At 55.0% G+C, this 24949-nt stretch overlaps 1 protein-coding gene across 1 annotated transcript in view; it reads left to right on the top strand.

The window, feature by feature from the left end:
- The window catches only part of PTPN5 (protein tyrosine phosphatase non-receptor type 5), a 37712-nt gene extending 13493 nt beyond the window's left edge, over nucleotides 1–24219 (top strand). The window contains exons 3-14 of the mRNA XM_047072361.1: nucleotides 11077–11270; nucleotides 11834–11941; nucleotides 12189–12266; nucleotides 12750–12991; nucleotides 14177–14366; nucleotides 16725–16809; nucleotides 20502–20581; nucleotides 20766–20903; nucleotides 21395–21505; nucleotides 23337–23497; nucleotides 23589–23702; nucleotides 24126–24219. Coding sequence (XP_046928317.1) covers nucleotides 11077–11270; nucleotides 11834–11941; nucleotides 12189–12266; nucleotides 12750–12991; nucleotides 14177–14366; nucleotides 16725–16809; nucleotides 20502–20581; nucleotides 20766–20903; nucleotides 21395–21505; nucleotides 23337–23497; nucleotides 23589–23702; nucleotides 24126–24219 — 1595 coding nt within the window. The remainder of the gene's footprint in view (nucleotides 1–11076; nucleotides 11271–11833; nucleotides 11942–12188; nucleotides 12267–12749; nucleotides 12992–14176; nucleotides 14367–16724; nucleotides 16810–20501; nucleotides 20582–20765; nucleotides 20904–21394; nucleotides 21506–23336; nucleotides 23498–23588; nucleotides 23703–24125) is intronic.
- The last annotated feature ends 730 nt before the right edge of the window (nucleotides 24220–24949 follow it).

Here is a 24949-nt window from a genome sequence, read left to right as displayed (position 1 = left end):
CCAGCTCCCAGGAAGTTCTTTATGCCTTAAAAAAAAAAAAAAAATCTCATCTTTTCATTTGAGCCCATTTCTTCTTTTCAAGTCCCAGCCTCTTGTTTTGCTTAATCTATTGCTATAGATTAATCTATAGCTATTTGCTATAATCTATTGCTATTTGCTTAATCTATAACAAATGGTCTCAAAGCTTTGTGGCTTAAAACCACAACCTCTTATTTGCTCATGATTCAGGGGGTCTTGGAGGTCCCAGCTGGGTGATTCTTCTGCTCATGTGTCTTCAACTGAGGTCACTCCCTCAGCTGTATTCACCTGGTGCTGGGCTGGGATAGAAGGGCCAAGAAAGCTTTTCTTACATGTCTGGCATCTCAGCGTGAATACCAGGAGGTAGGGATCGTTAGGGCACCTTGGAGGCTGTCTGCCATACTGCTTAAAAGTTGAACCCTTGAAATCCAAAGAGGCATATTCTAAGGATACGCCTCTATACAGAATGACTTATGAGGGAAAAAATCCACCCACAAAGAAAGAAAAAATACCAGAAAATATGTCAGAAGGAAACCAGTGCCTGTCTCGGCGTGGTAGGATTATGAGTGACTTGAGTTTCCTTTATGTTCTTATTAGGGTCCCCCCCCCATATATTCCAAAATCATTTAAAAAATGATTAGCCACCCAAGAATATTAATTAATCCTTGCCAGGCAAGAGTGGTAATTGGGGGTAGCAGAGGTTGTCTGGGGTGAGTCACCTCCCTCTAGGTTGAGTCGCTCAGCCTGGCGGGACCAGAATCTCAGGCTGACCCAACCCCAAGGGTCTTAATGGGGGCCAGTTAATCCTCTGGGGGCATCTGTGGAGACAGCCACTAGGCCCCAAAATCCCCCCTCCCTGGAGAAATCCAACAAAATGATTCAGATAATATGTTGGTGAATGAGCTCAGAGAGAAAGAGGTTCAGGGGTCTCCTTGGCAGTTGGCTTTGCTTCAGCCAAGTCCGTGAGCCCTGCCCCCTAAAGAGGGCATCGATTCCCAGGCAGCCAGAACCTGCCATGGGGCCAGAAGAGCAGTGTCCCTCTCTTCAGCCCTCCCAGGTCCAGGACCCAGACAAGATGACAGGCCTTCCTTCCTTCGGCCATTGTTCTTTCCCCGTTGGGCCTTGATCCAACTTACAACTCGGTGGTGGTTTTGTTTCATGTTTCCTTGGGGGAGGCAGGCAATGATCGCTTTAGGTATTAGCGTGTTGTCAGTCATACTCGTGGGTGCGCAGCCCCGTTATCCTCAGTGGTCTACAGGAGGCTCCTGTCTGGTTTTCTTCACTTATTCATTCTCTTTTTTCTCCCACTGCCATACTCCTCCCCGTAGTTAATGTGTTCTGAGGGATTCAGTGTATGTTTTCCGCGTGTCTCTCTGTGTGCTCTTGCAGAATGGGCGGTGATATTTTGTGTGCGTGTGTTTTTAATCTGTATTCACTGGGTTGTGTTAGATCTCGTTCTGTCCACTCTGACCGCGCTGTTCCCGAGATCCATCGTGTGGTGCTGCATGTACTCTGACTCTTTGCCTCTAAGGACTGCACAGTACTCCCCAGCGTGTCCCCGGACACGGCCTGCCAGCTCCTCCAAGCGAAGGACATGGAGATCCCCCCACCTCTCCCACCCCTACCACAGAGAGTATGAGCGTACGTGCCCCCATAGGGACTGGGTGAGAATTTCTTGGAGCAGAACCACTGGTTTCCAGAACTGGCTTCCCAGGCCAGTTCCAGCAGAGGATCTGGAAGAAGCTAGAGAGGGAGAGCTAGGAATAAGGTGGTATGAGTGGAGGCTGGGGAGGTAAGCAGTTTGGTCTTTCTCCTAAGAACAAGGGGAAACCATTGAATTAAATTAAAGCAGGGACTCAGATTTGTTTTTTAAAAATGGGTGTGTGCCTTTAGCACTGGAAGGGCCCTTAAAGGCCCCTGGTCACACTCTTTGAATTTATAGAAGGCCTCAGAGGCCCTGGAGGCAGTGAGAAGCCCTGGGCCACGTAGCTCGCTAGAGGCGGAGGTAGGACTGCCGTCGCGGCCTCTCGACACTTTACCAACATTGTGAGGCTCCCCGGTTGCAGGGGGCCACCCCAGGATGGCAGCCTCTAGAGGCTTGGGATTTGTGGACGCTGCTATCCTGAGAGTCTCCCTTCCTGCCACTGGACTTTCCTGTACTTGCCAAAGAACCCCAAGCCAGGGCTCAGGCCTCTGCGGCCATAGGGCCTCAGGCCTCCGCCCTTCAGATAACCCACTGCCAGTGCCTGTGAAACTTCCCATGCTGTCTTCGCCAGCGAGCACAGAATTAGAGGGTTAGAGACACACGCGCCAATCCTCGTTCTGCCTCTGACTCTCTGAACCTCAGTTTCCTCAGCTGTGAAATGGGCGGTAGACTGACTCTCAAGTCTGTCCCTTCCTTGCCATGCGTTTGTGTTTAAGCCTCAGGCACTTAGGACCTCTGGCACCCCGTCACCCCAGGGCCTCTCTGTCAGTTCTTTCAGTTCTCAGCGTGGGCAGCGGGGGGTGGCCCGCACCCACAGAGTTTCGTTGACCCTTTTCACCCTTGTACTTCTGGGCCCCCGCTCCAGAGAGGCACCAAGAACTGAGGCTTTGTTTGTAGCAACAAAGCTGTTTGCAATTTCACATAGAACCATTTCATTATATCCCATCGAAAGATTACTTGAGTTGTGTTTTGTTTTGAAAGCTTGTTAGCATTCTGGATTTAATGCGCTGGCAGAGACAAAGATGCCCCCCTCCCTTCTGCCACCCTCAGTCCATGCCCACTCTCTCCACCAACCCCATTTGCAGGCCTACAGCCTCACAGCTCCTGCCCTGGAGGGAGCAAGGCATCTATTGTCCTCCTGGGGGGCCCAGCAGGCAGATGAAAAGGAAGTCCTTACTGCTGCCCCTCCCTCCCTCTCCCTTCCCTTTCCCTCCCCTCTTCCTCCTCCTCCTCTCTAAATTCTGCTACTGTTCATTCACCATGTGCGGGCACCAGACTAAGCACTTGGCACGTTTTACCTTATGGTATCCTCAAACTCCAACAGGCAAGTCTTACTATACCGGTTGTCCAGAGGAGAGATTAAGTCACTTACCGGAGGCCACAGAGGTAGCAAATGGCAAAGCCAGGCATCAAACCTAAGTTGGTGTGGCTCCAAAGCTTTTGCCACAAGCCGCTAGAAAAGCTGCCTCCCCAGAAACAAAGCCACTTTTGGGGGATGGGAGGAACTACAAGGTCAGGTCCTGGAGATATTTTTGGTTACTTAAATCTGCCTACTGAGAGCATCCACTCATGGGTCCTATTCTCGCCTCTTAACACGCGCACTCCCCTAGCACAGTCTCTCAGGTGTCCGCAGACAGTCCTCAGCACCCCTGCCCACCCCTACCCCCGCCTCCCCTGCTCCGAACTGAACGTGGAGGGAGACCTGAGTTCCCAGACCTCTGCCCCTCATCTACATACCCATCCTGCTTTTCTCTGCCCACCCCACCCTTAGAGCCCCTCCCACTCCCGACCCTGCCCCCATGCTGGGGTGTGATGGTGCTAATCTCCCCTCCATCCTGGGGTGGTCCCTGTCCCTTCTGTCCTAGAATGGGCTGGAGCTCTTTCCCAGGCTGACTTCCCCTGACAGGCAGGAGGAAGAAACAGTGGAGGCCCAGGCAGAGGGCGGGCAACATGGGGTCTGGTCAGGAAGACAGATGTTGAAACACAGCTGCCTGGGTCTGAGGCCTGGCTCTGCTCTTCACCAGCTGTGATGGCCTTGGGCAAGTCACTTGGCCTCCTGAACTCCTGGTGTCCTGTCTGTGAAAGAGGACAGTCCTCTCACCTATCTCATATGCTGGTCATAAGGCCTGAACGGGTTGGTATTTGTAAAGCAGTCAGGGAGTGCTAGATGCTGTGCTTTGCTAGGCTGGTTAAGAGGAAGGACAAAATCGGGGCGCCTGGGTGGCTCAGTCAGTTAAGCGTCCGACTTCAGCTCAGGTCACGATCTTGTGCTCCGTGAGTTCAAGCCCCGCATTGGGCTCTGGGCTGATGGTTCAGAGCCTGGAGCCTGCTTCCAATTCTGTGTCTCCCTCTCTCTCTGACCCTCCCCCGTTCGTGCTTTGTCTCTCTCTGTCTCAAAAATAAATAAACATTAAAAAAAAAAAAGAGGAAGGACAAAATTGAATTCTGTGGCTTGGAGGAAGCAGAGCTTGTATAGCCCAAACCTCACACCCACAGGCTTGCACTTTGTATTGATCTGAGAACCAGGATCCCTAGCTTGAAGCAAGTCACTGAGGAAAGTTCTGGAGAATTCGGCATCAGACAGGAAAGAGAATAGTATAGCTGTCCACCCCCTCCTTTGTGGTACAAATTTCTCACCTTGCTTGAGGTGAGTTCTCAGAACATCAGCTTTAAAACCAAAGTCCCACACATAGGGTAGTTTGATTATCAAACTCTAGGGGGCCTAAGGTGCAGGTACCCTCTTGCTGCATTGGCCTGTGCGCTGAAGGTCAAGGTAGATGGTTTCTTTTCAGCATTCAAATTTTCCAGAGCACCTAATGCGTCTTAATGCATTCACCGTCTCATTCTCAAGTTTCCCTCTCTCTCTCTCTCTCTCTTTCTCCCCCCGCAAGGCCTCAGGGTAGCTACTTTTTTTTTTTTACATGACTGCTGAAGGTTTCCAGAGCAAGCGTCCAGAGAGAAGCAGCAGAAGCTGTGAGAACTTTTCTAACCTAGCCTCAACGGCCACTCATCACCTTCTGCCACATTCCCATCTTCAAGGCACTCATCTAGTTCAGGGGGAAGGGACATACACTCCACTCCCATCGATGGGAAGAATGTTGAGGAACTCACAGACACATTTGAAAACCACCACAGGAATCAAGTTACACGGAGGTTAAATGGCCTGCCTAAGTCACGTAGCTGATAAATGGTGAGCACCCATGTCCTATTCCAGAATCTTCTTAGGCCAAAATTGGCTTCCTTTTCCCAAGCCATCCTGCTTGCACTGCTGGGGAATGCAGCAGTGAACAAGACTTGGCCTTACCCTCAGCCAGCTTCCCACCTGGAGTACTTAACTCACTGCCAGCCCCAGTTCTTGTCATCTCACTACCTCCTTCTAAGGGTATGTCTGCCTTCTTGCTCGCTGATCAGCAGGACTCGTGCAGTAGACGTGTTATAGGGAGCCAGTGCAGACTTCCAGGACCCCACACCCACCATCAGTCTGCCTTTGCCCAGAGAGGCTAGATTTTTTTTTTTTTCTTTTTTGCCAGAGCTCTTCTCACGCCCAGGAGTCCTGCTGGTCAGTGGTAGGATTGAGACATAAAACAGCCTCAAGAGCCTAGGACAGGTGCTTGGTGAATGTCAAATGAAAACGTTGTGTTGGGGAATCTTCTCACCCTCCACCACATCCCCTCTGACTCCTAGTTTGCCTTTCACACCCACCCCCCCAAAAGGCAGAAAACGGAGACCATCACTCTAGCCTCTCCCAGGGGGGGACAGAGTCCATGGCAGTGCCCATGCCTTTTGAGGCCAGGTTGTCCCTCTCCCAGCCCAGGACGTCACTGAGGAGTGTGATAGTTGTGGTGGCAGAAATAGCTGATTGGGCCTCTTCCTTCTAGACTCTTCCACCCCTTCTCTGTTCCCCTGGCAGCACCTACCTCCCTTGGTTCTACATTCAGGGCTTCCCCAAACAAAACCTCAGAATAGGCCTGAGTGGCCTGCCATGCCTCATCCTCTCGTGGTTTCCAGATCTTTCTGGGAAATAGCAGAAAGATCATGGGTCGCGGAGGTCCACAGACCTGAGTTCAAACCCCAGTTCTGCCACTTCCTGGCCCTGAGTGAGCCACTCCCCTTCTCCGTCCTGAGCTTCCCTGTCTGAAACTAGCAGACGAGACCAGATGCCCCTTGGGGGCTGTCAGGCTCTGACTGTCAGCAATTCCAAGAGCCTGGTCGGGACTGAGCGTGATGTTCTGTTGGTCAGGGCCCCCTGTGAGTATGTGGGCATGGCTGAGAAGTCACTCGTGGCCATGTTTGGGGAAGGAAGAAAAGCTGAATGGGACAGAACCTCCTTCGTCATGTAAACAGGAACAGGCTGAGCCAGCCTCCTGTTCCAGTTCCGGTGGGCTGGCAGCCGGAGTGCTGGAAGGATGAGTCACTGACAGCAGCAGCCTCGGGTTCTGGAGCTCAGGCGGCGCCAGCCCCAGGGCACATGGTAGCTGCAGAGTTGAATGGTGGGATTCAGGTGCTAGGTGACAGGAGAGCGATCAGAGGGCTTCCATAAGCCCGGGGTAAAATCCGAAGGCTGTTTGCTTGCAAGCCTTACCCAGGGGCCCCAGGGCTTTGGCCAGGGATACTGAGCACCTGCCTTCCCATGCTTCTTCCCTCCATACCGTGTGGCCATTGAGGATCCGTCAGGGGGGCTTGGGCACAAATGCTGCACCCCACCCCCTCCCCCATGCAGCTGGTTAGGGTTCAGGATTTTCCCCAGACGCAGGGACTCCCTCCCAGGCTCTCACCGCCTCTCTCTCCTTTGCTGCAGTGACCCTTCCTGATAAGCAGTGTGGCAAAACGGAAGGCTCGGTCTGTGTCAGGAGGCCCTGGGTTGGAATCTCGGGTCTTCACTGACTTGGGCGAGCCATTTGACCTCTGTAAGCCTCGATTTCCATGCCTGGAAAATCCCCTTCACCCTGCGCAAGAGGCAAGCCCGTGAGGAGCCCGATGTTAAATCACTGTCAGCAAGCTGCCTCTGAGTCAGGGTTTCATGCGTGGCAGAGCAGCTACCTCGCTGTGAACTATTGAAAAGCCAGCCCTTGACACAAGCGGCCGCCTCTCACCGACAAAACGGGGCCGATGATGAGAATGTCTACCTCACGGGGCTGCCGAGGGAAGCAAGCCTGCCTGGTGAGGTGACGGTGTCGCGCCCAGAGCGGGAGAGTGACTGGAAGATGGGCAGGGCAAGAACAAGAGTGACCTCATCTCTAGGAGAGGGGCCAGGAGCACGGTGGTCCTTGTCGGCCGGCGACTGCTTTTTGTTCACTGTTGTGTCCCCCGGAGCCTGGCCCGGGGCTTGGCAAAGTATACAGTTGGTGCTCAATAAGTGTGTGTGTTGGACTCATGGCTGAATGAACAGAGACTAAAAGAGAGATGAGTTCCCAGACCTGTTCTCCACCTCCCCTATTTCCACTACTTTCTATCACAGACCTCTACTCCAACCCCGAGATCAGAGGTTCTTTACGTGAAGTCTGTGGATCCTCTCCAAAATTATATGCAGAGTATTCTGTGTGTTTGGAAATGTACCTTCCTGGGGCGCCTCGGTGGCTCAGTTAAGCATCCGACTCTTGATTTCAGCTCAGGTCACTTCATGGGATCGAGCCCCACTCGAGTCTAAGCCTGCTTGCAATTCTCTCCCTATGCGCCTCCCCCACTCTCGTTCTCTCTCTCTCTCTCTCTCTCTCTCTGTCTCAAAATAAACTTAAAAAACTGTATCTTCCTGAATTAAACATCCACTTTCTGCCCAGAAAAACTTCTCAGTAAACTCTGCTCTGAAAGGTGAACGTCTCCCAGGTGCTGAGTGAATACCCATCAGTTGGATTCATCTGGCCCCCAGGACTGCCAGGTGCTCTCTGGATCTCAAAACAAAACAAAACAAAACAAAACAAAACAAAATAAAAACCAGCCTCCCTTTTTCTCTTTGAGATGTGCATAGAGGGCCCAACCAGCCTGCAATTTTTTTTTAATGCTCCCCCCCTCCCCCCGCAAGGTGCAAGGCAGTTAACCTGCTATCTTTTGTATGGAAAAGTGATGATCACGCATCATCAGGGGGTTTGTCTTCTGAGTGCCTCTTACATGCTGGGTGGGTCACAGAGCTGTATATATACTCTCTCACTCTCTTGTATCCCACCTTGTGCATTTAGGTGTGACAGTCAGGGCCCAGAACCTAGGAGTATTAACGAGGCCTCATGGTATCTGAACTCAGAGCAGTGATCTCTTTTTTAAAATGTCTCTTTCTCTATAAATACATACACGTATCTGTGTACATGTATGTTTGTGTATGTATGTGCATATATGTAGCTACATATCATTGCATGTATCTATTGGAAGAAATTTGTAATACGTAAACAATGAAAAAAATCACCTTGTCACCTCCCCTTCCAAAGGACTGTTGTTAACACCTGGCTTCGGTTGGTCCCACTTACCACGTACAACATTTATTGAGCACTTACTGTGTGCCAGGGGTTTGCTGGGCCGCATGCTCCCCGAGCACTGTCACATGTTAACGTCTCATCTTACAGTGGGTATTTGCCACCTTCTTACACGCACGTTTATGCTTGCTTAATTTTTAAGGCCAAGGAGATCATACTGTTTTGTCACCTTGCCTTTCTCCATGCCATCGAAATTTCTTTCCGTGATATTAAATATTCATTTACAGGATCTTTTGTAACAGCAGCATGTTTTATTGCAGGCGGGTTCCGTGCTTCCCAGACTGGGGTGCGTGTACCCCTGAGGGCAGAGCCACAGGATAAATTGTAGCACATTTTCCTGAAGGAGAAATTTGATTCGAAGCTTTGGGAGGGGAAAAAGCCCATTATTTTAATATCAAAACAAGTACAGATATACCGTAGTATAGAACACAGAGCACCCATGAATTTTCAAACAGCAAAAGCCCAACATTGCGTGTTCCTCTTATTCCACAAAGACCCATGGCCCCTCTCTGAGGATGGCAGAAACACCTGAGAAGCACCAGGTTCTAGGTCGAGCCCCTCTTTTTTGCAGAGAAGCAAACTGAGACACAGGGAGAAGAAGGGACTGCCCGAGGTCCACGGAGTGTGACTGCAGAGGCTAGCCAGGTGACCCTGTACCCCTCCCACCCTTCCGTATGTGGCATCACACTTCGACTGCATTTTCTGAGGGTGTGAAGGGAGACCTTGCCACTTGAGTCATCCAGCCTCTGCTTCTCAACAGAGGAAACTCTCGGCTTCCTGCATGATCCATCTCTTAGCAGCGGCTTTTCCTTTTTCACCTTGCTGGTCAGGATCTGAGCTGTCTGCTCATGTAGGTGGCCTCCATGGGCAAAAGTGGATAACCTTCAAAAGTGACTCCACCAGCACTTTGATCTTCCACGAAATGCACTGGATGAGAGGCACGTATCCACTGGTCTGTTTCACCCATGAGACTGGGAGCCTGGCGACGGCAGGGGTTATGTGCTAACATTGTTACCATCATCTGACATTTATTGAACGCTGGCTGGACGCCAGGTGCCATGCGGAGTGTTTCATTTATAGTATTGACTCTCTTCATCATAGCTTTCCAAAGAAATACGTGGTTATCCCCATTTATCTGGTAAGAAAACTGAGTGGAAACTTAGCACTTGCCTACCATCATTCGCTCATTTGGTAAATATTTATTACAGACTTACATGCCAGGGCTTTGCTAGATGCTGTGGGCAGTCGTGATGAACAAAACCGACACCACTCCCACCCTCATGGAACTTACAGACAAGTGGGAGAGAGGATATTCAACAAATAATTTTACAAACCGAGGCCAGTGCCGTGTAGCCCGGAGCCCGTCTATATGCCTCAGTTTGAACCCACCTCAGCCACTTATTAGCTAAGTGACCTGGGGAGAGTCTTGGACCCTCTCTGGACCTCCTCTTCCTCGTCTATAAAATGAGGACAGCTGGCATACTGACTTCATACGAGTGCTATGCAGAGTGAACGAATCCACATGTCTAAAGCACCCACAGCGGGGCCTTGCACATTCCACATGTGTCCTTGCTGGTGGTGGTTATGGAGAGGCACGTGGTGCTAGGTAAATGTGACAGAGGAGGACCTACTGTGGGTGACATCTGATTGAGTTCTATAAGGTGAATAGGAGTTAACTTGGCAGCGTGTGGGGAGTGGGCAGGGGAGGGAAGCAGGATGCTGGAGGGATGTTCCGGGCAGAGGGAATAGCGTTGGCAAAGCACAGGGGGAGGCGTGGGGAGCGGGGCAGGTAGGTGAGCTCACCTGAGGCGCTGCAAGGAGTGTGGCTGGAACACATACGTGGGGGGCCATACCAGGTCAGCATCTAGGAGGAGGGGCCTGTGATAGACACAAATACAGCCGCCACCAGGACCTGGGCCCTTGGCACCACACCGTCGATCCGGGCCATGGAAGACGCTCAGGATGCGTCCAGTGAGCGAGCAAGCACACGGCCAGAAAAACCGTTGGCCTCACGTGATCTTGGCTGTGGGTGTTCTATTAATCACCCGACTAGAAAAGGGGTCCATCGTCCTATTGACGCAGGGCTGTATGGACAGCCCCATCCCCACCGCCAAGCTATCACACACCCACTTTGCTAGTCCCTCTCTTCTTGGCAGTAGATTAAACCAAGTGGGTTCAAAAGAGGGCGTCCAACATCTGGGACTCCCTAACGTGGGTGCTGACAGAATCCCAAACTTCAGCCGGCGCCTCAGATGTAAGCCAGTGGTGATCACACGTTCGTAGTAGCGGAGCCCGTGTCGAAATTATCTGAGAGGCACAGACCCAGGACTAGACCTTTGATACCAATTCTGCTACACCAAGATTTTCCTCCACACCCCACGGTGTGGCCTTGAGGTGGCGAAGGGCCGCGTGGCTGTGATCTTGCCCGGGGTCCAGCCTCCAGCCTCAGCCAGGGGGCATGGACCCCAAGAGACACGAATCCGGAGGGCGGGCGTGGGAGGGCTGTTCAGGGTCACGGCCTGGTTACGCCGTGTCTTTTTTTTCCTCTCTCTCTCTCTCTTTTAATTGAGTGTGAGGTGGTTGTTTTTTGTTTCCTTAAGAAATGGAAAAGAACGGAGCTGCGTAAACACGGCGATGCTAACTCCCTGAAAAACCTCCTGCCATTTTAACTCTGTTACTGGAGAAATAAAAGAGAAATAATTTGTCCACCCACACTTAGCTCTTTCTGACGAAGGTAGGTGAATATTGCTTTGCTAATCGAGGGTGACGGCTGGAAGTGGAGCCACGCTGACTGATCCCAGATTGAGCGGAAGCCACAGCAACCCCAGAAGGAGCGGCCCGCCGTGGGTCGGCAGGACCCGAGTCACCGGGCGCGTGTCCCGCCTTCCACAGGTCTCCCCCAGCCGGTAGTGATGGAGGCGCTGGACCAGGCCGAAGGGCTCGCGGACTCTCCGAGAGAAATGCCACCGCCCCCACCGCCTTCACAGCCCTCAGAGCCAGCTCAGAAGCCACCACCTCGAGGCGTCGGGAGCCACTCCCTCCCTGTCAGGAACAGCCTGTGCCTGTTGGCCGCCTCCCAGTTCCTGGTAAGGATATCCACAGGCCTTACAAGGGCCTGACTGAGGGCAGGTGGAGGGACTGCCCCCCCGCGTCCTCCCCAGGATGGCCACCTGGGGATCGTGGGAGGTGAGGGGCCTTCTCGGTGTCCCGCAGTGACTCCAAGCCCTCGGGCTGGTGTGTACAGGAGGCTGGAGGTCTCAGCGACAGCCTCAGCAGCTAAGACCCTCACAGCCTGCCTTCCCTAACCCGAGAAGCAGGACTTGAGGCCTCCCCAGCAGCCAGGCCTTCAGGGGTCTCTCTGAGAATTTCCCGTCTATGGAGATACATCTCCGGGAAACTTTTCTTTTTACGTGGGTACCTGGTGGGGGTCCCTTCTGGGAAGGGTTTTATCTTGGCGCCCTCCAGTCAGCTTTTCTCCAGGGAGAGTCCTGAGGCCTGCTCTGCGCACACAGTACCTGGGCTCTTCCCTGAGCTCTGCAGTCTGGACCTTGGGGGGGCCAGGTTGAGGCTGCAGGTGAGCTCTGCAGGGGGACTATGGGGGCCGGGAGCCCAGGGTCCAAACTCAGTCCGCTCCCCCTGGCTGCCCCAGCTTGCCTGCGGGGTGCTCTGGCTCAGCGGCTATGGCCCCATCTGGTCACAGAATGCCACAGACCTCATCTCCTCCTTGCTCACACTCCCGGAACAGCTGGGACCCATGGTGAGTAAGCTCCAGGGAGCTCCAAGGTAGGAGGGAGCGACTGGGGACCTCCAGCCCCACCAACCCCTGGATGGGGCTTCTCCGAGTTCAGAAGATACTTCCATGCCCCTGAAACCCATCTCCCTGCTCCCCACCCAGACCTGGTCAGCAGCTTTCAGAGCCTCAGTTCTGTCGCTGCCGGAATGAATGAGAACTTGGCCCCCCGCCACCACCACCCTGTGGTGACTGTCTGTCTCATGTTCCCCAGGCCTGGCTGGGCATTGGGACCTGGGAAGTCCCCAATCTGCTGCTGGTTACTCTGTCTGTGATCCTCATTACCACCCTGGTAAGGTACCTCCTGGCCTGACCTCCGTGCACCCCTCCTCTGACCCCGAGGCCCAGTCCCCCCCAGCTCCCACTTGATTTCCGAGCTAGATGTTTCAGGTCGGGGCAAGGACAGGGTATCTGTGCCCTTCCACTGGTGAGCCCAGCCTGGGTTGAGGGACACCTTCTTCTTGAAGATGGGTTTGCGATGTTCTAAGCTGAGGGAAGGACTAAAGCCAGAGAAGACTGGTGTAGGAGCCCCACACCCCACCGAGAAGACCTCAGTCCACAAGAGACTGAGGGTTGGGGGAGGGTGGGGGCAGGGAGTCGGGTGGGGACTGGAAACTCCGATCTAGGTGAAGGGCGGTGCTATGCAGACAGCTCCCAGGAGAGCAGGGCTGCTCTAGACTCATTGAGGGCAGGGGACTCCATCTCATCGACACCCCGTCACTCAGGGGCCAGCTGACACGGCCCCAGGTCCACGATGCTGTGTCTTCCCAACTAGGCGTGGCACCTCCTGAGGGCTCCCCCAGAGCCACCCGCCCCACCGCGCCCTGAGGATAGACGCCAGTCCGTGAGCCGCCAGCCTTCCTTCACCTACTCCGAGTGGATGGAAGAGAAGGTCGAGGATGACTTCCTAGACCTGGACCCTGTCCCTGAGACTCCTGTGTTTGACTTCGTGATGGACATCAAGCCAGAGGCCGACCCTGCCTCACTCACCGTCAAGTCCATGGGTCTACAGGAAAGGTGGGAGGGGTGGAGGAGGGGTGGGCTCTATGGGCTTTTGAGCTCTCGGCTCCCCATCAGAAGGGCAGACGCCTGACTCTGACTCCCAGGGCCCAGGATAGAGCTGGCCTCTTAGTTTAGCCAGTGTAGACACATGCTCGTCAGGTCTGATTCCCATAGATCAGAGTGCCCCAAGGTAAATGCTGAGAAGTGCCATTAGTGCACACGAGCGCATAGGCATATACAGGTGTATGTGTGTGCACGCTCACACATACGCTGCCGTGCTCAAGTAAGTTCGGGTAGGTTCCCTTATTACAGGACTTGTCAGGGCCTGTAACACGCTTGCGTTCATTGTAAATCAGCAAGCGGGTAGCGTGTGGCATTCCTCAAAGTCTGCTGACCACTCTGCTTTTATAGAATGTCCCGGAGTATTCCCCAGAACATACTTTGGGAGGTGTCAGCCCCTTTTCAGAGCCTCGTTGGGTAAGCTGGATCACACCAGGTTTGAGTTCTCCACATGATATCTTGGAAGAAGCCCGGGACGAGGAGTCAGAAAACCTAGCTTTTAGTATCGGCTCTGCGATTCCCTTACTGTGTGAGCTTGGGCAGTTCTTGTCCCCTCTCTGGGACTCGCTTTCCCTTTCTATGTGGTCAGCGCCCTTCGACTGTTCTGTTGACGCTTTAGACACCGAATGGGGTAGAGCCTGTCCAGTGCAGACATCTTTGCTGCTGCTATGCAGCCCCGGGACTCCGTCTTCCCCCGACAGCCAAGGGGCCTGGCCTCTCCTGGATGAGATTTCCATGACTCATGGCCAGCGTCAGCCAGGACTGGCGGGACCAAGGCCATGATGTGGAGGGTAGAGCGTCGCTTCCCTGCTCTAGTCAGGTGCCCTCCTCATGAGCTTTCTGGGGCCACAGGGCTGGGCACTGCCTCTGGGCAGTGACAGAAGAGAGTCCGGGGACGGCTGTGTTGAGGCCGCCTTGGATGGAACCTCTGGAACCGGGGCCCCAAGCCCCCCACCTCAGTTAGCATCTCCATTGCAGGAGGCAGGAGATGGGGAATCAGGCCTAAGCCCTAGAGCTGAGACTCATGCTGTTCCCATCAGGGGCGCTGTCACCCTCCCACTCCTCCCGCTGCCACCCTTGATCTCTCCCTCCCCACCTCCCCACCCCTGAGACTCACTCCCCCTTTCCCGGTCCTTCCAGGAGGGGCTCCAATGTCTCCCTGACCCTGGACATGTGCACACCAGGCTGCAATGAGGAGGGCTTCGGCTATCTCATGTCCCCACGTGAGGAGTCAGCCCGCGAGTACCTGCTCAGCGCCTCCCGTGTCCTGCAGGCCAAGGAGCTTCACGAGAAGGCCCTGGACCCCTTCCTGCTGCAGGCAGAATTCTTTGTGAGTCCTCCCGTGCCAGTCACGCCACTCTGGGTAGACCTTTCTGCTCACACCGATCACACACCTAGCAAGGCAGTGGTGGGGGTGCCCAGAACCCAGCATCTGATGGATTTGTTATTTCCTTATCAGCTCTCCCACCATCTTGGGGGAGCTGCTTCCCCTCTGAGCCTCCGTTTCCTCACCTGGAAAATGGGGGTAGAAATCATAGGAATGTTGCAAGGGATGAAAGACATGGCTAATGTGTGCAGAGGGCTCCGCTAGGTGACTGGTGCTCGGTGGTGCCCCCAAGTCCTCACTGCCCACTGCGATGCTTTGAAAGTCAAAGAATGCCTTCCTTCTGACTTCGTGTTTTCCCTCCCTTCGCCCGGCTGACATCGCCAAGCGTCGTTCATCCTCTGACATCCCTCCAGTCACCCCGTCCCCCTCTAGACCCTTTGCAGCAGCCTGGTCCAGCTGCCTCCTGTGGGATTTTGAGGGGCCCGATAAATGACATTTACCTGCTTTACCTGCCTGAGCCCCCAACCAGTCATCAGCTAAGACGTAATGACAGCGTCTCCTTTATTTTCGTTGATGAAGGCAAAGTGTGAAATGAGGCTTAGGTGTGTCGTAATAGTGAGCTTTCTAATACTGACCCCCAGAATTTGCAGATTTTCTACCCACCCCAGGTGGCGCACCCCACACCCCATGGGGGCCATCCCTATGTTTGTTTCTCTGCAGGAGGGTCCCCAAAGGAGGAGGAAGGAAGGGCTTGGGTCCAAAAGCTGATTCCTCACTCAAACCTACCCATCCGGTAACTCACCAGTATGGGCAGGAATAGGAAAGAGGCCTTGAGTATTCGGGGAAAGGCCAGAGGGATGGGGAAGCCATGAACCTCCCTCAGCTCCCCTTGCCCAGGCCACCTTGTCTCCTACCTGGACTGGATGGCCGTTTCCTCTGTGAAAACCGCAGTCACTCTCCGACCCACTGCTCCACATTCTCCAGGGCTGGGCATCGCCTGTCTTATCCGAGTTGGGCTAGCCCAGCCTCTTTGTTCAGCCCTATGCCCCCCACCCCTAGAGCGACTGTCCACTTCAAACTGGACCACCACCTCCCCCTACCCCCGGGCTTCTCCTCCCATGCCTGTACTCACATCATTGCCCCACTGGATGCTTCCAGAAAGCCTTCCTTAACCACCCGAGCCTCAGTTCTGCTCTGTGTCCCCCATCATCACCTCCCCTTGAAGAAGGGGTTTGAATCCTCTCTGGTGTTTCCTGTTCAGTAGATTGTTGTTGATTTTGCCCAGAGAGAAAAGAACATGGCCTGCACACTCACTCCGTGGGCACTTTTGGACACATTGGTTTTGGTTTTGGTTGTTTTTTTGTTTTTTTCGATTCTCACAGTAACCCAAGAAAGTGAATCTTTCTCAATACTTAAAGCCCATACTTACTATGTCCAAAAACTGTGGACACTGTGAAACTACGTGTAGTCAGGCGCTGAGCAGCGGGGTCAGATGGAAGGGGGGTGGTGAAGAAGCCCGAGGCACTGGGGAGTCATCCCGGAGAACAGTGGGGAGGGGCCAAGAGGTGAACTTACAGCCTAGGAACTGTTTGGACAGGTGGAGAGGGGTGGGATCAGGGCTCCCGACTAGCAGAGTCAGAAGGCACGCTGGGAGCTCAGACCTGGAGTGGGATGGAGAGGGATGTATTTGCAGCACAGAAGAGACCTGCCTGTAACTAGAGAGCAGGTCACTGAGAACAACCCGCGGTAAACAAAGACCAGATGCAAGGTGACCTCACACGCCAGGTGGAGAAGTGTGAACTTGGGGCTCTCGACACAGAGCATGATTGGGAGGTGCAAACATATCCTTGGGAGCTCAGAAGGAGGCTCTTTTCCCAGGAAGAATCGGGAAAGGCTTCTTGGAGGAGACGGCATTTAAGGTGGACAGGACAGAGGATGGGGTGGATGTTGACCACAAAGAGTGAGGCACTGCCTGAGCTCCTGCGGTGGGGACGCCCTGGGTGGGAACCCAGATCCGTGAAGCCGTTCAGGTTGGCTGCAGCGCAGGGAGTGTGATTGGTCAGGTCCCTGGTTCTCTCCTTGTTCTTCGTTCAGCAGCCATTAATTGAGTGTCTACTATGTGCCAGGTTGGCCCTTGATCGACTATAATAATAACATTTATTATTTACTCACTACGTGCCAGGTGCTATTCTAAATGCTTTTTATGTGCAGTGACTCATTTAATACTAAATGTTTACTGAATGAAGGCATGCACTCAAGCAAACGTCTGGACTAGAAGTTAGGGGCACACCGGTGCCTGGATTCCAACGTCTGTGAGAGCCAGCCCACAGCTGCTAACTCCCCCGTGTCCTCATCTTGCAGGAAATCCCCATGAACTTTGTGGATCCGAAGGAGTATGACATCCCTGGGCTGGTGCGGAAGAACCGGTACAAAACCATCCTTCCCAGTGAGTACTCGCTGCCCCAGAAGGTGAGGGCAGGCTCACCCTCACCTGGGTGCCCCTTGCCCTGAGCTAGGCCTTCAGGGTCACGAGAAGGAGGGAAGGAGGGTTCGGGGGTACCGAGTGCCGGGAAAGTCTCCCTGCTCAGGGCAGAGGTTAGTTCTTTCCTTCACCCTTGCCCTGGCTGTGCCTGGCTCTGGAAACCCAGAGAGAGTGAAGGTCATAAGAGCTCCTAGACGGTGCGTGGTGACTGGAGAGTATTTTCACTCTCTTTTATCTCTTCAGAGTGGGCAGATTTTGAAGGGAGGAAATGAGGGCTCCGAGAGGTTGATTGGCTCATCCACAGTCACGCAGCCAGGAAGTTTCAAATTGGGCCTCCTTGACCCCGGAACTGGGCTCTTTGGTCTACCTTGAGTTGACTTTGTTCTGATTGTGAGTCCTCTCACAGGAAGGGACGCCCCACAAGGGAATGAGCTGCCTGTCAGAGGGTGAGCTCCACGTCACTCAGGGTGTGCAAATGAAGCTGCATGGTCAGTCCCCTGGCAGGTCTGAGAGGGACAGTTAGCCCAGGTGACCGAATGTTCCTCTTTCAGCCTGGGGTGTCATTTTCGGATAACTTTCATCAAGCCCCTGTCTGCCTGTCACCCCTGCCAAGTTCAGGCCCCAGGCCCCAAGGCTGGCTTAGGGGGTGACGTGTTGGAAGTGAGTCCCCACCAACCTACTCTGCTCGGTTGGTGGAGTAACGAGGCTTTAAAAAAGCAGTTTTCCCATCAGCATCTCCAACAACATGTAAGATGTCATGACTTATTTTTAACTTTTAAAATATCGACTTGTGGTTGCTATGGTTACACAGTCTCTAGGTAGTTCCGGTTAAACAAAGCACCATTTAAGGCCAGGATGCATTATTCAGGGCTGCTCACCTCGTCCCTCATCTTGCCACCCTCCAACCAGGCAGCCCCGCGTGAAGGGAGGGGCTCGGGTACCCCAGAACCGGGGGCTTTGCTGGCCACTCGGAATGACCCCTGGGGGAGGCTGGGAGCCCGGCCATCGCTCCAGCGGTCCCCACTGGATTGCTGAGAGGCCCTGGGCCACTTCCACCATGCTCTGAGCCTGCACGCCCTGGAGCTCAACAGAGAATCCTCTGTGGCCAGCAAGAATTGACCCTGTGCCTCAGAGCCCGGGATCCGCGCGGGGGTGTGTGTGACAGAGGACACGTCAGGCTTGGCAGAGGCCCACCAGATCCAGGACACCCCGAGGCTTGTTCTCTCATTCGTTTGGCCCACATTTGCTGAGCCCCTACCCCAGGGGATGAGAATTCAGGCATGAATGAGACACAGGGAGTTCACAGTCTAATGGAAGAAACATCCATGGACAGTTACTAGGGCAAAGTGACTGGTAACCCAGCTGGCAGCACTGAGGACAAGATACAGGGGAGCACTTTCTGTCCGTTTGCCACTGTGTCCCAAGTACCAAAATAGTGCCTGACACATAGCAGACATTCTGCTCCTGTTTGAATGAGGGAGGGAGGGAGGGAGGGGTGGGAAGGATAGAAGGAAGGGAGGGAGGAAGGGAGGAAGAGAGGGAGGGAGGAAGGAAGGAAATCTCGTATCAGCTCTCCCTCGCCATCCTCACTGCCAAATGACTCTTTGGGGTTCAGGGCTTGTATGTTGCCCAATTCCAGGGGTGCCATTTACATGGACTGCACTGACATAATGCCCCTGTAGTTGGGCTGGGCAATAATCTCCTGGCTGGTCTCCCCTCCTGTCCATCATCTACCATTGTCCCCGAAATGGTGCAAAGCAGACATCCAGGCATGTCATTCTTCTCCTTTACCCTGTCATTGCCACCTTTATAATCCTCCGGTTTAGGTCCAGCCTTATAAGCCTTATAAGACCCTTTGTCATTTGGTTCCTCACCACCTCATGTCACCACCCCCCGCCTGGCCCCGTGCATTGGCATCAGACAGAATGGTGTTCCCTACCCCTGCTCCTACAGGGCCTTCAGACCCAGCCTGGGTGCTTTCAGACCACACGCTGCTTGTCTGCCTGCCTGGCACTTGGGGGCAGGGACCGTGTCTTGTTTGTTGGGGAGTCCCTATCCTCCAGCACAGTGCCAGGCGCGGAGGCAGTATTCGGTGGGGTCAGTAGAACCATTCCCGTTCCCACAGTGGTTCTTTAACGCCAGAGGCCCTGGTGGCTGGTCAAAGAGGGGTGTGCCCACTTCTGGCACCTAATCTGGGCAGGCAGGGAGGTGGCCCCTCAGCACTCCCCACTCCTCTCTTTTGCTGGCCACCCAGAGTCTCCTTCATGGACCCTCCCTCCTCCACCCCTAACCTCTCTGTGCCCCTGTCCACAAGGGGGCCCCACCCCCAGATCACCTGCCAGGACTTCATGGGAGGGAGAAGAACTCGCCTCCCCATAAAAGGTCCGGAGAACGGAGGCTTGTGAGGGTCACCTCCTGTTTCTCCTACCAGGTCTGGGATCCTCTCGACCTGTTAACCTACAGGGAAACTTGTAATAATGGCAGCGATCACAGCTACGTGCTATGCGATACAGTGCGTGCTGGGCTAAGTTACTGGCCTGAGGACACCTGGATACCATTCACTCCTTTTATTTTTACAAGACCAGCGGGGCCATGACGGAAGGGATGTCTCCGGTTCACAGACGCGGCACAGGGGAACTAAGGCAGTCGTGCCCGTTGGCACTCGTAGCACGTCACAGAGCCAGGACCCGGACCCCGCCCTCTGGCTCCCCTGTGCTGCCTCGGAGAGCCCCAGACTGTATGCCGGGTGTGCCTGTAGTTCAGCCTGTAGTTTCTCGGGAGAGAAACCGAAGCCCGGAGAAGGGCTAAGACCAGTGAGCTGGTGACAGAGCCAGACCAGAGGCCAGGGCCCCGGGTCCCCAGCCAACTCGCTGCCTGCCTCACATGGCCTCCCCGTCCCAGTCCCAGCCTCTGCTGGCTGACAGAATAGTCAGTTCAGGGAGGCTGTATCTGGAACAAAACAGATTCTACTCCAAGAAGAGGAGCAGGAGGTTGTGAGAATCTGCAGCTGTGGGATTTGACACGGGAATAGACTGGGAGAAAAAGGAAAAAGCCCTCCGTGCACACGTGCACCTGCTGCTAAGACCCTACCATTTTATCCATCCCTGGGCTCTCCCTTGGCTCTCTACCCCCAGATCTTAATAGCTCTTTATAAAGCACTTGACGGTTTACCTCGCACTTTTCACAGCTGTTTTCTCGTTTAGCTTCCCAGTAACGCTGGGAAGTGGGTGTGTCTACCCCCCGTATTACAGATAGGAAAGTCGAGGCTTAGGAAGGACGTGTGCTTTTCAAGTGTGCACAGCACGTCAGTGACCGTGCGTACCCAAACTCTGCCACCCCTGCCGACCAGGATGTGCACTGTAGGTAATTCCTTTTCTGGACTTAGCTCACTCCTCTCCAGAACATGACGCACAGTGAGCCCGGGGCAGCTTAAGGGACACAGGCAGGGGGCAGGCAGTGATGCTATGGAGGTGGAGACCCAGGGTCACGGAGACGGGCCTGTGTTTTGCTAGCGGGTAGGCGAAGGAGGAACTTCAGGAGTCCCAGGAAAAATGTGGGTGCCCGGAAGCGGGCCAGATAAGGTGAGCCCTGCACTAGAGGGGTGCTGCTTCTGTCAAATACCAGCCTCACCTGTCTACCCCCCCCCCGCACCCCAGACCCCCACAGCAGAGTATGTCTGACCTCGCCAGACCCCGATGACCCTCTGAGTTCCTACATCAACGCCAACTACATCCGGGTACGTAGCCCCATCCCAGCGACCTCTCCCTGAAAGGGAGGCCCAAGCCAACAGGATCTGACCTCCAGGCTTGCCCTTAAGCCAGCGTGGCTCCTGCCAGCCCCCCGGGAAGGGCCTGAGTGTGGGGACTGGGCCCAGGGAGCGCTGCGTCCGACCCTGATAGCCTGGACTTGGCTGGCCACAGGGCTACGGTGGGGAGGAGAAGGTGTACATTGCCACGCAGGGACCCATCGTCAGCACGGTCAGCGACTTCTGGCGCATGGTGTGGCAGGAGCAGACACCCATCATCGTCATGATCACCAACATCGAGGAGATGAATGAGGTAGGCACCCCATGCCACTGCCAGGCGTCTGCTGCTTTGTGCCCTCGGCTAAGCATCTTGTTTCTGTATGAATCCTTACAACAGTCTCGTGAGGGTGGTAGTGTTCACGCCACTGCCAAGAGGAGGAAATGGGAGGCTGAGCGAGGTTAAGTCCAGGCCCTGCCCTCTCCACCTGCCCGGCTTATGCTCTGATCGGGTCCTGCCTCCCTGCCCGCTGGGGCCCACTCCGGCTACTTCTTTACCCATAGTAGCTCATTTAATCGAATCCCCACTAGAGTGCTTCAGAGTAGGCATCACTTCCGGTTTCCAGATGAGGAAACTGAGGCTCAAAAAAGGGAAGTAACGTACAGGTTATGAAGCTGAGGTTTGAACTGCCGTCTAACTGCGAACCTGTTGTCCTTTTATGTCTTGCCCTGCTGGCCCCGGTGGGGCACTGGGGAAACCGGGTGGGGAACTGGGAGTGTATTGCAGCCTGGTCTGGGCCCCTGCAGAAGTGCACTGAGTATTGGCCGGAGGAGCAGGTGATGTACGACGGAGTGGAGATCACTGTGCAGAAAGTCATTCATACCGAGGATTACCGGCTGCGACTCATCTCCCTCAGGGTGAGGCCAGGGACTGGGCTGGGCCGGACTGGGCCAGACTGGGAGGATGGGGGACAGGACCATGACCAGGGGCCTCCACAGATAACGGGGTCTGTAGCTGAAATCCGGGCCTCTGTCACTCTCAGGATGTACTGATAAACAGGGATGAGGGAGGGGTGAATGGACTTGGGGGCCAGAGGCAGGACCAGATATCAGTTGTATTTTATGCTCTTGGGCTCTCTCTCTGTCTACACTGTCATTCATGATGCCTTCCAACTCTGCTTCAGATACACTCAAGTCCAGAACTGCCTGGGTAAGAGATCTCCAAACAACCTCCAGTCCTTAGAATTGAAGGTCCGTTAGAACTTTGAGATCCTGTAGTATTCAATCTGTCCACCAGAGGGCAGACACTTCTTGCTGCGTTTGGGTTGCACAGGAAAGTCATGGTTACACAAAAAGGGAGAAAAAAAAAAGGAAGACATACAAAATGTGAGCAATACAAAACAGCCCAAAAGAGTGGGGGGGAGGTATCCTCCCACCCTGAAGTGGTGCTTCTTCTAGGCTCAGCATAAGAGAGGAGATTGTTCCTCTGGAATCCTCTGGATTGGGTAGAGCCCAATGTAATAACCCCAAAGGCTGGGAGAGGTGAGCCAAGTGCCAGGAAGCTTTCTGCTTCCCCAGAAAGAGAGGCTGAGGTGAGGTGAGGGCTGCCTCATTGTCACACTGCCGTGGGGAGTATTTACTTTTGTCCGTGAGTCCCTGAGTCTCTGCAAGAAGCCTCCCTACGCCTGGTTCTGGGTGGGTACTGGGAACACAGACTGTCCAAAGCCTGGACTCTCTCCTAAAGGAGCACCCCTAATGGTAAGTACCAGGCTAGAGACTGGCAAAAACATAGAAGAGGGCCACTCCATTAGCCAGGGTGTTCAGGGAGGGCTTCCTGGAAGTGGTGGTGCTGAATGGAGTTGGCAGGATGAGTAGGAGTTGACTAGGGGCAAACAAGGGAGAAAACATTCCAGGCAGAGAAAAAAGTTAAAAAGAAAGGCACGGAAGATGGAATAGCTGTGTGTGTGTGTGTGTGTGTGTGTGTGTGTGTGTGTGCGCGCGCGCGCGCACAGCAGAGGTTTTATGTACAAACCATCTGGAGTGCAGAAGCACTCCAGATTGAGTACTACCCGTGTTCAGGGGTAGGAGACGGGCCTGGAGGGCTAGGTCCTATACGGTGTGTCTCATTTGCCAGACTGAAGACTAAGGAGAGTGGGTTTTATTCGGAGAGCAACAAGGGCCGTTGGAGAGTTCTGAGCAGGAGAGCAGCGTGTCCAGATCTGTGCTGCACACGGACCACGTTTGGCCACTGTGGGGACAGAGCAGTCAGGGAGGAGGGAGAGACGGTGGAGACACGATAAAGGGCGAAGCGGAGGTGGAGCTGGTGGAGAGGCAAGAACACTGACAAGACTTGGGGGTGGTGGCAGGCGAAGCGTAGTGACGTGAGCGGGAGAGCCCCCAGGCTCCGGGTCATGAGACTGAGGGGTGACCCGGCTGTTTAAGATAAGGGAGCAGAGGACAGGAGCAGATTGGAGAGGGACTCCCTGCCTCTCTTGGAGGACCCTGGAGTTGTTGAGGCAGAACGGACCAGGGAAGACCAGTTGTCACTGAGCAGCTTCCACTACCAAGCTGGCTGTGGGTCTCTGATGCCACTGAGCAGTACGAGCAGCACGGTGTAGGTGGCAGAGGCCGTGGGTCCCACGCCGGGGTCTCCCCACTGTGTTCTCGCTGCTCCCTTCCCAACTTTGGGCTGCGCTGGGGACTCTAAGAGTTCACATGTATCTGGGGTGGGTCTCTGTCTCCTGGACAGAGCGGGACCGAAGAGCGAGGCCTGAAGCATTACTGGTTCACGTCCTGGCCCGACCAGAAGACCCCAGACCGGGCCCCCCCACTCCTGCACCTGGTGCGGGAGGTGGAGGAGGCCGCCCGGCAGGAGGGGCCCCGCTGCGCCCCCATCGTCGTCCACTGCAGGTGGGTCCTCCCAGCCACCCACCAGGGCAGCGCAGCCTCCCTGCTCCCCACGCCGGTCCGTTCCTTACCCCAGCGTCCCCTCTGCCCTCAGTGCAGGGATTGGGAGGACGGGCTGCTTCATCGCCACCAGCATCTGCTGCCGGCAGCTGCGGCAGGAGGGAGTGGTGGACATCCTTAAGACCACGTGCCAGCTCCGTCAGGACAGGTCGGCCCGTGCACAGGGGTGGGGGCGCATGGGGAGAGACTGAGGCACGCGTGGGGTGCGGGGCAGGAGGCCCCACGGCACATGGACGTGCTGGCGGATGGGGAGTGGAGGACACAGATGGGGAGAAGAGTTGGATCCAGACAGCTGCTGGCTGGATGAGGAGGGGAAAGGAACCCAGCTGGGGAGGGGGGAGGGGGGAGGGGGGCGGGGTGGTGGGGCGCGTCCTCTCTGTCCCTGCTGTGTGCGCCAGAGCTGGGCAGGACAGGAAGGAGCAGAGGGACGTGGCTGGCAAGGGTTGACCCCTCCGCGCTACACAAAGACCAGGCCCCTCGCGAATGATGGGCAGTCGTGGGTTTGGGGGCACCCTCCCGCAGCCCGTCGTCTCTCAACCATCCCATCTCCGCTGTGCATCTCTGCCCGCAGGGGCGGCATGATCCAGACATGTGAGCAATACCAGTTTGTACACCATGTCATGAGCCTCTACGAGAAGCAGCTGTCACGCCAGTCCCCAGAGTGACTGCGCTCCTGCCCCGAGGTCCTCTGGGCACCGCCCAACCTGAGTCTGGGCCCTCCCCCCAGTTACATGCGGGGCCCTGCCTCGGGTCCCCGCCTGCCCCCCGTCCCTGCCCCTCCTGCTTCCTTCTCTCTAGTCTGTTCCTTCCTCCTCCCTCCTCCGGCAGCCTTGGCCTGGCCCCTGCTCCCCGACATAGCTCTTCCTACTGTACATACTGGGGACTGGGGCAGGGTGGGAGAGGGATGTGCCAGGCCAGGCCTGGGGCCCCGGGGCCTGACCCATGCCATGCAGACCTGGGGCCTCAGTTTTTAATGATAGTTCCATTGCTACTTGATCCAAAACGTTTCTGTGCCGCAAGCGTCCCGCTGTAGCGTGTCTGTCTGTCCGTCCATCTCTGCTGTCTGTACCGGACACTGTGTCTCCTCGGCCCGGGGAAAGGGGTGATGAGCTCCAGCCCCACAGTAGCCCAGGCAGAGGCGCCTGCCCTGGGCCCCCACCCCCACTTCCCACCCGGCAGATTGCATTTTGCCCCAGTTACTGAGCTCGGGATGGGGAGCGCCTGAGGAATGGGCCGAGAGATCTCAGCTGGGTGAGAGGTCTCTGGGTTGGGGTGGGGGGAGTATCACAGCCAGGATGACCTCTTGGTGTCAGATGCCTTCAGGAGGCAGTGACCAGCCTGTGAGGCATTGAGGAAGCAGGGGACGGAGGGGGGCTGTGAACCCAGAGGACCTGA

Source organism: Lynx rufus, unplaced genomic scaffold (assembly GCF_022079265.1).
Source record: "Lynx rufus isolate CCGP_SWC_20201006 ecotype Redwood Valley unplaced genomic scaffold, mLynRuf1.p SCAF_9, whole genome shotgun sequence".
NCBI classification, from domain to species: Eukaryota; Metazoa; Chordata; class Mammalia; order Carnivora; family Felidae; genus Lynx; species Lynx rufus.
This window is presented reverse-complemented; position numbering and strand designations above follow the sequence as displayed.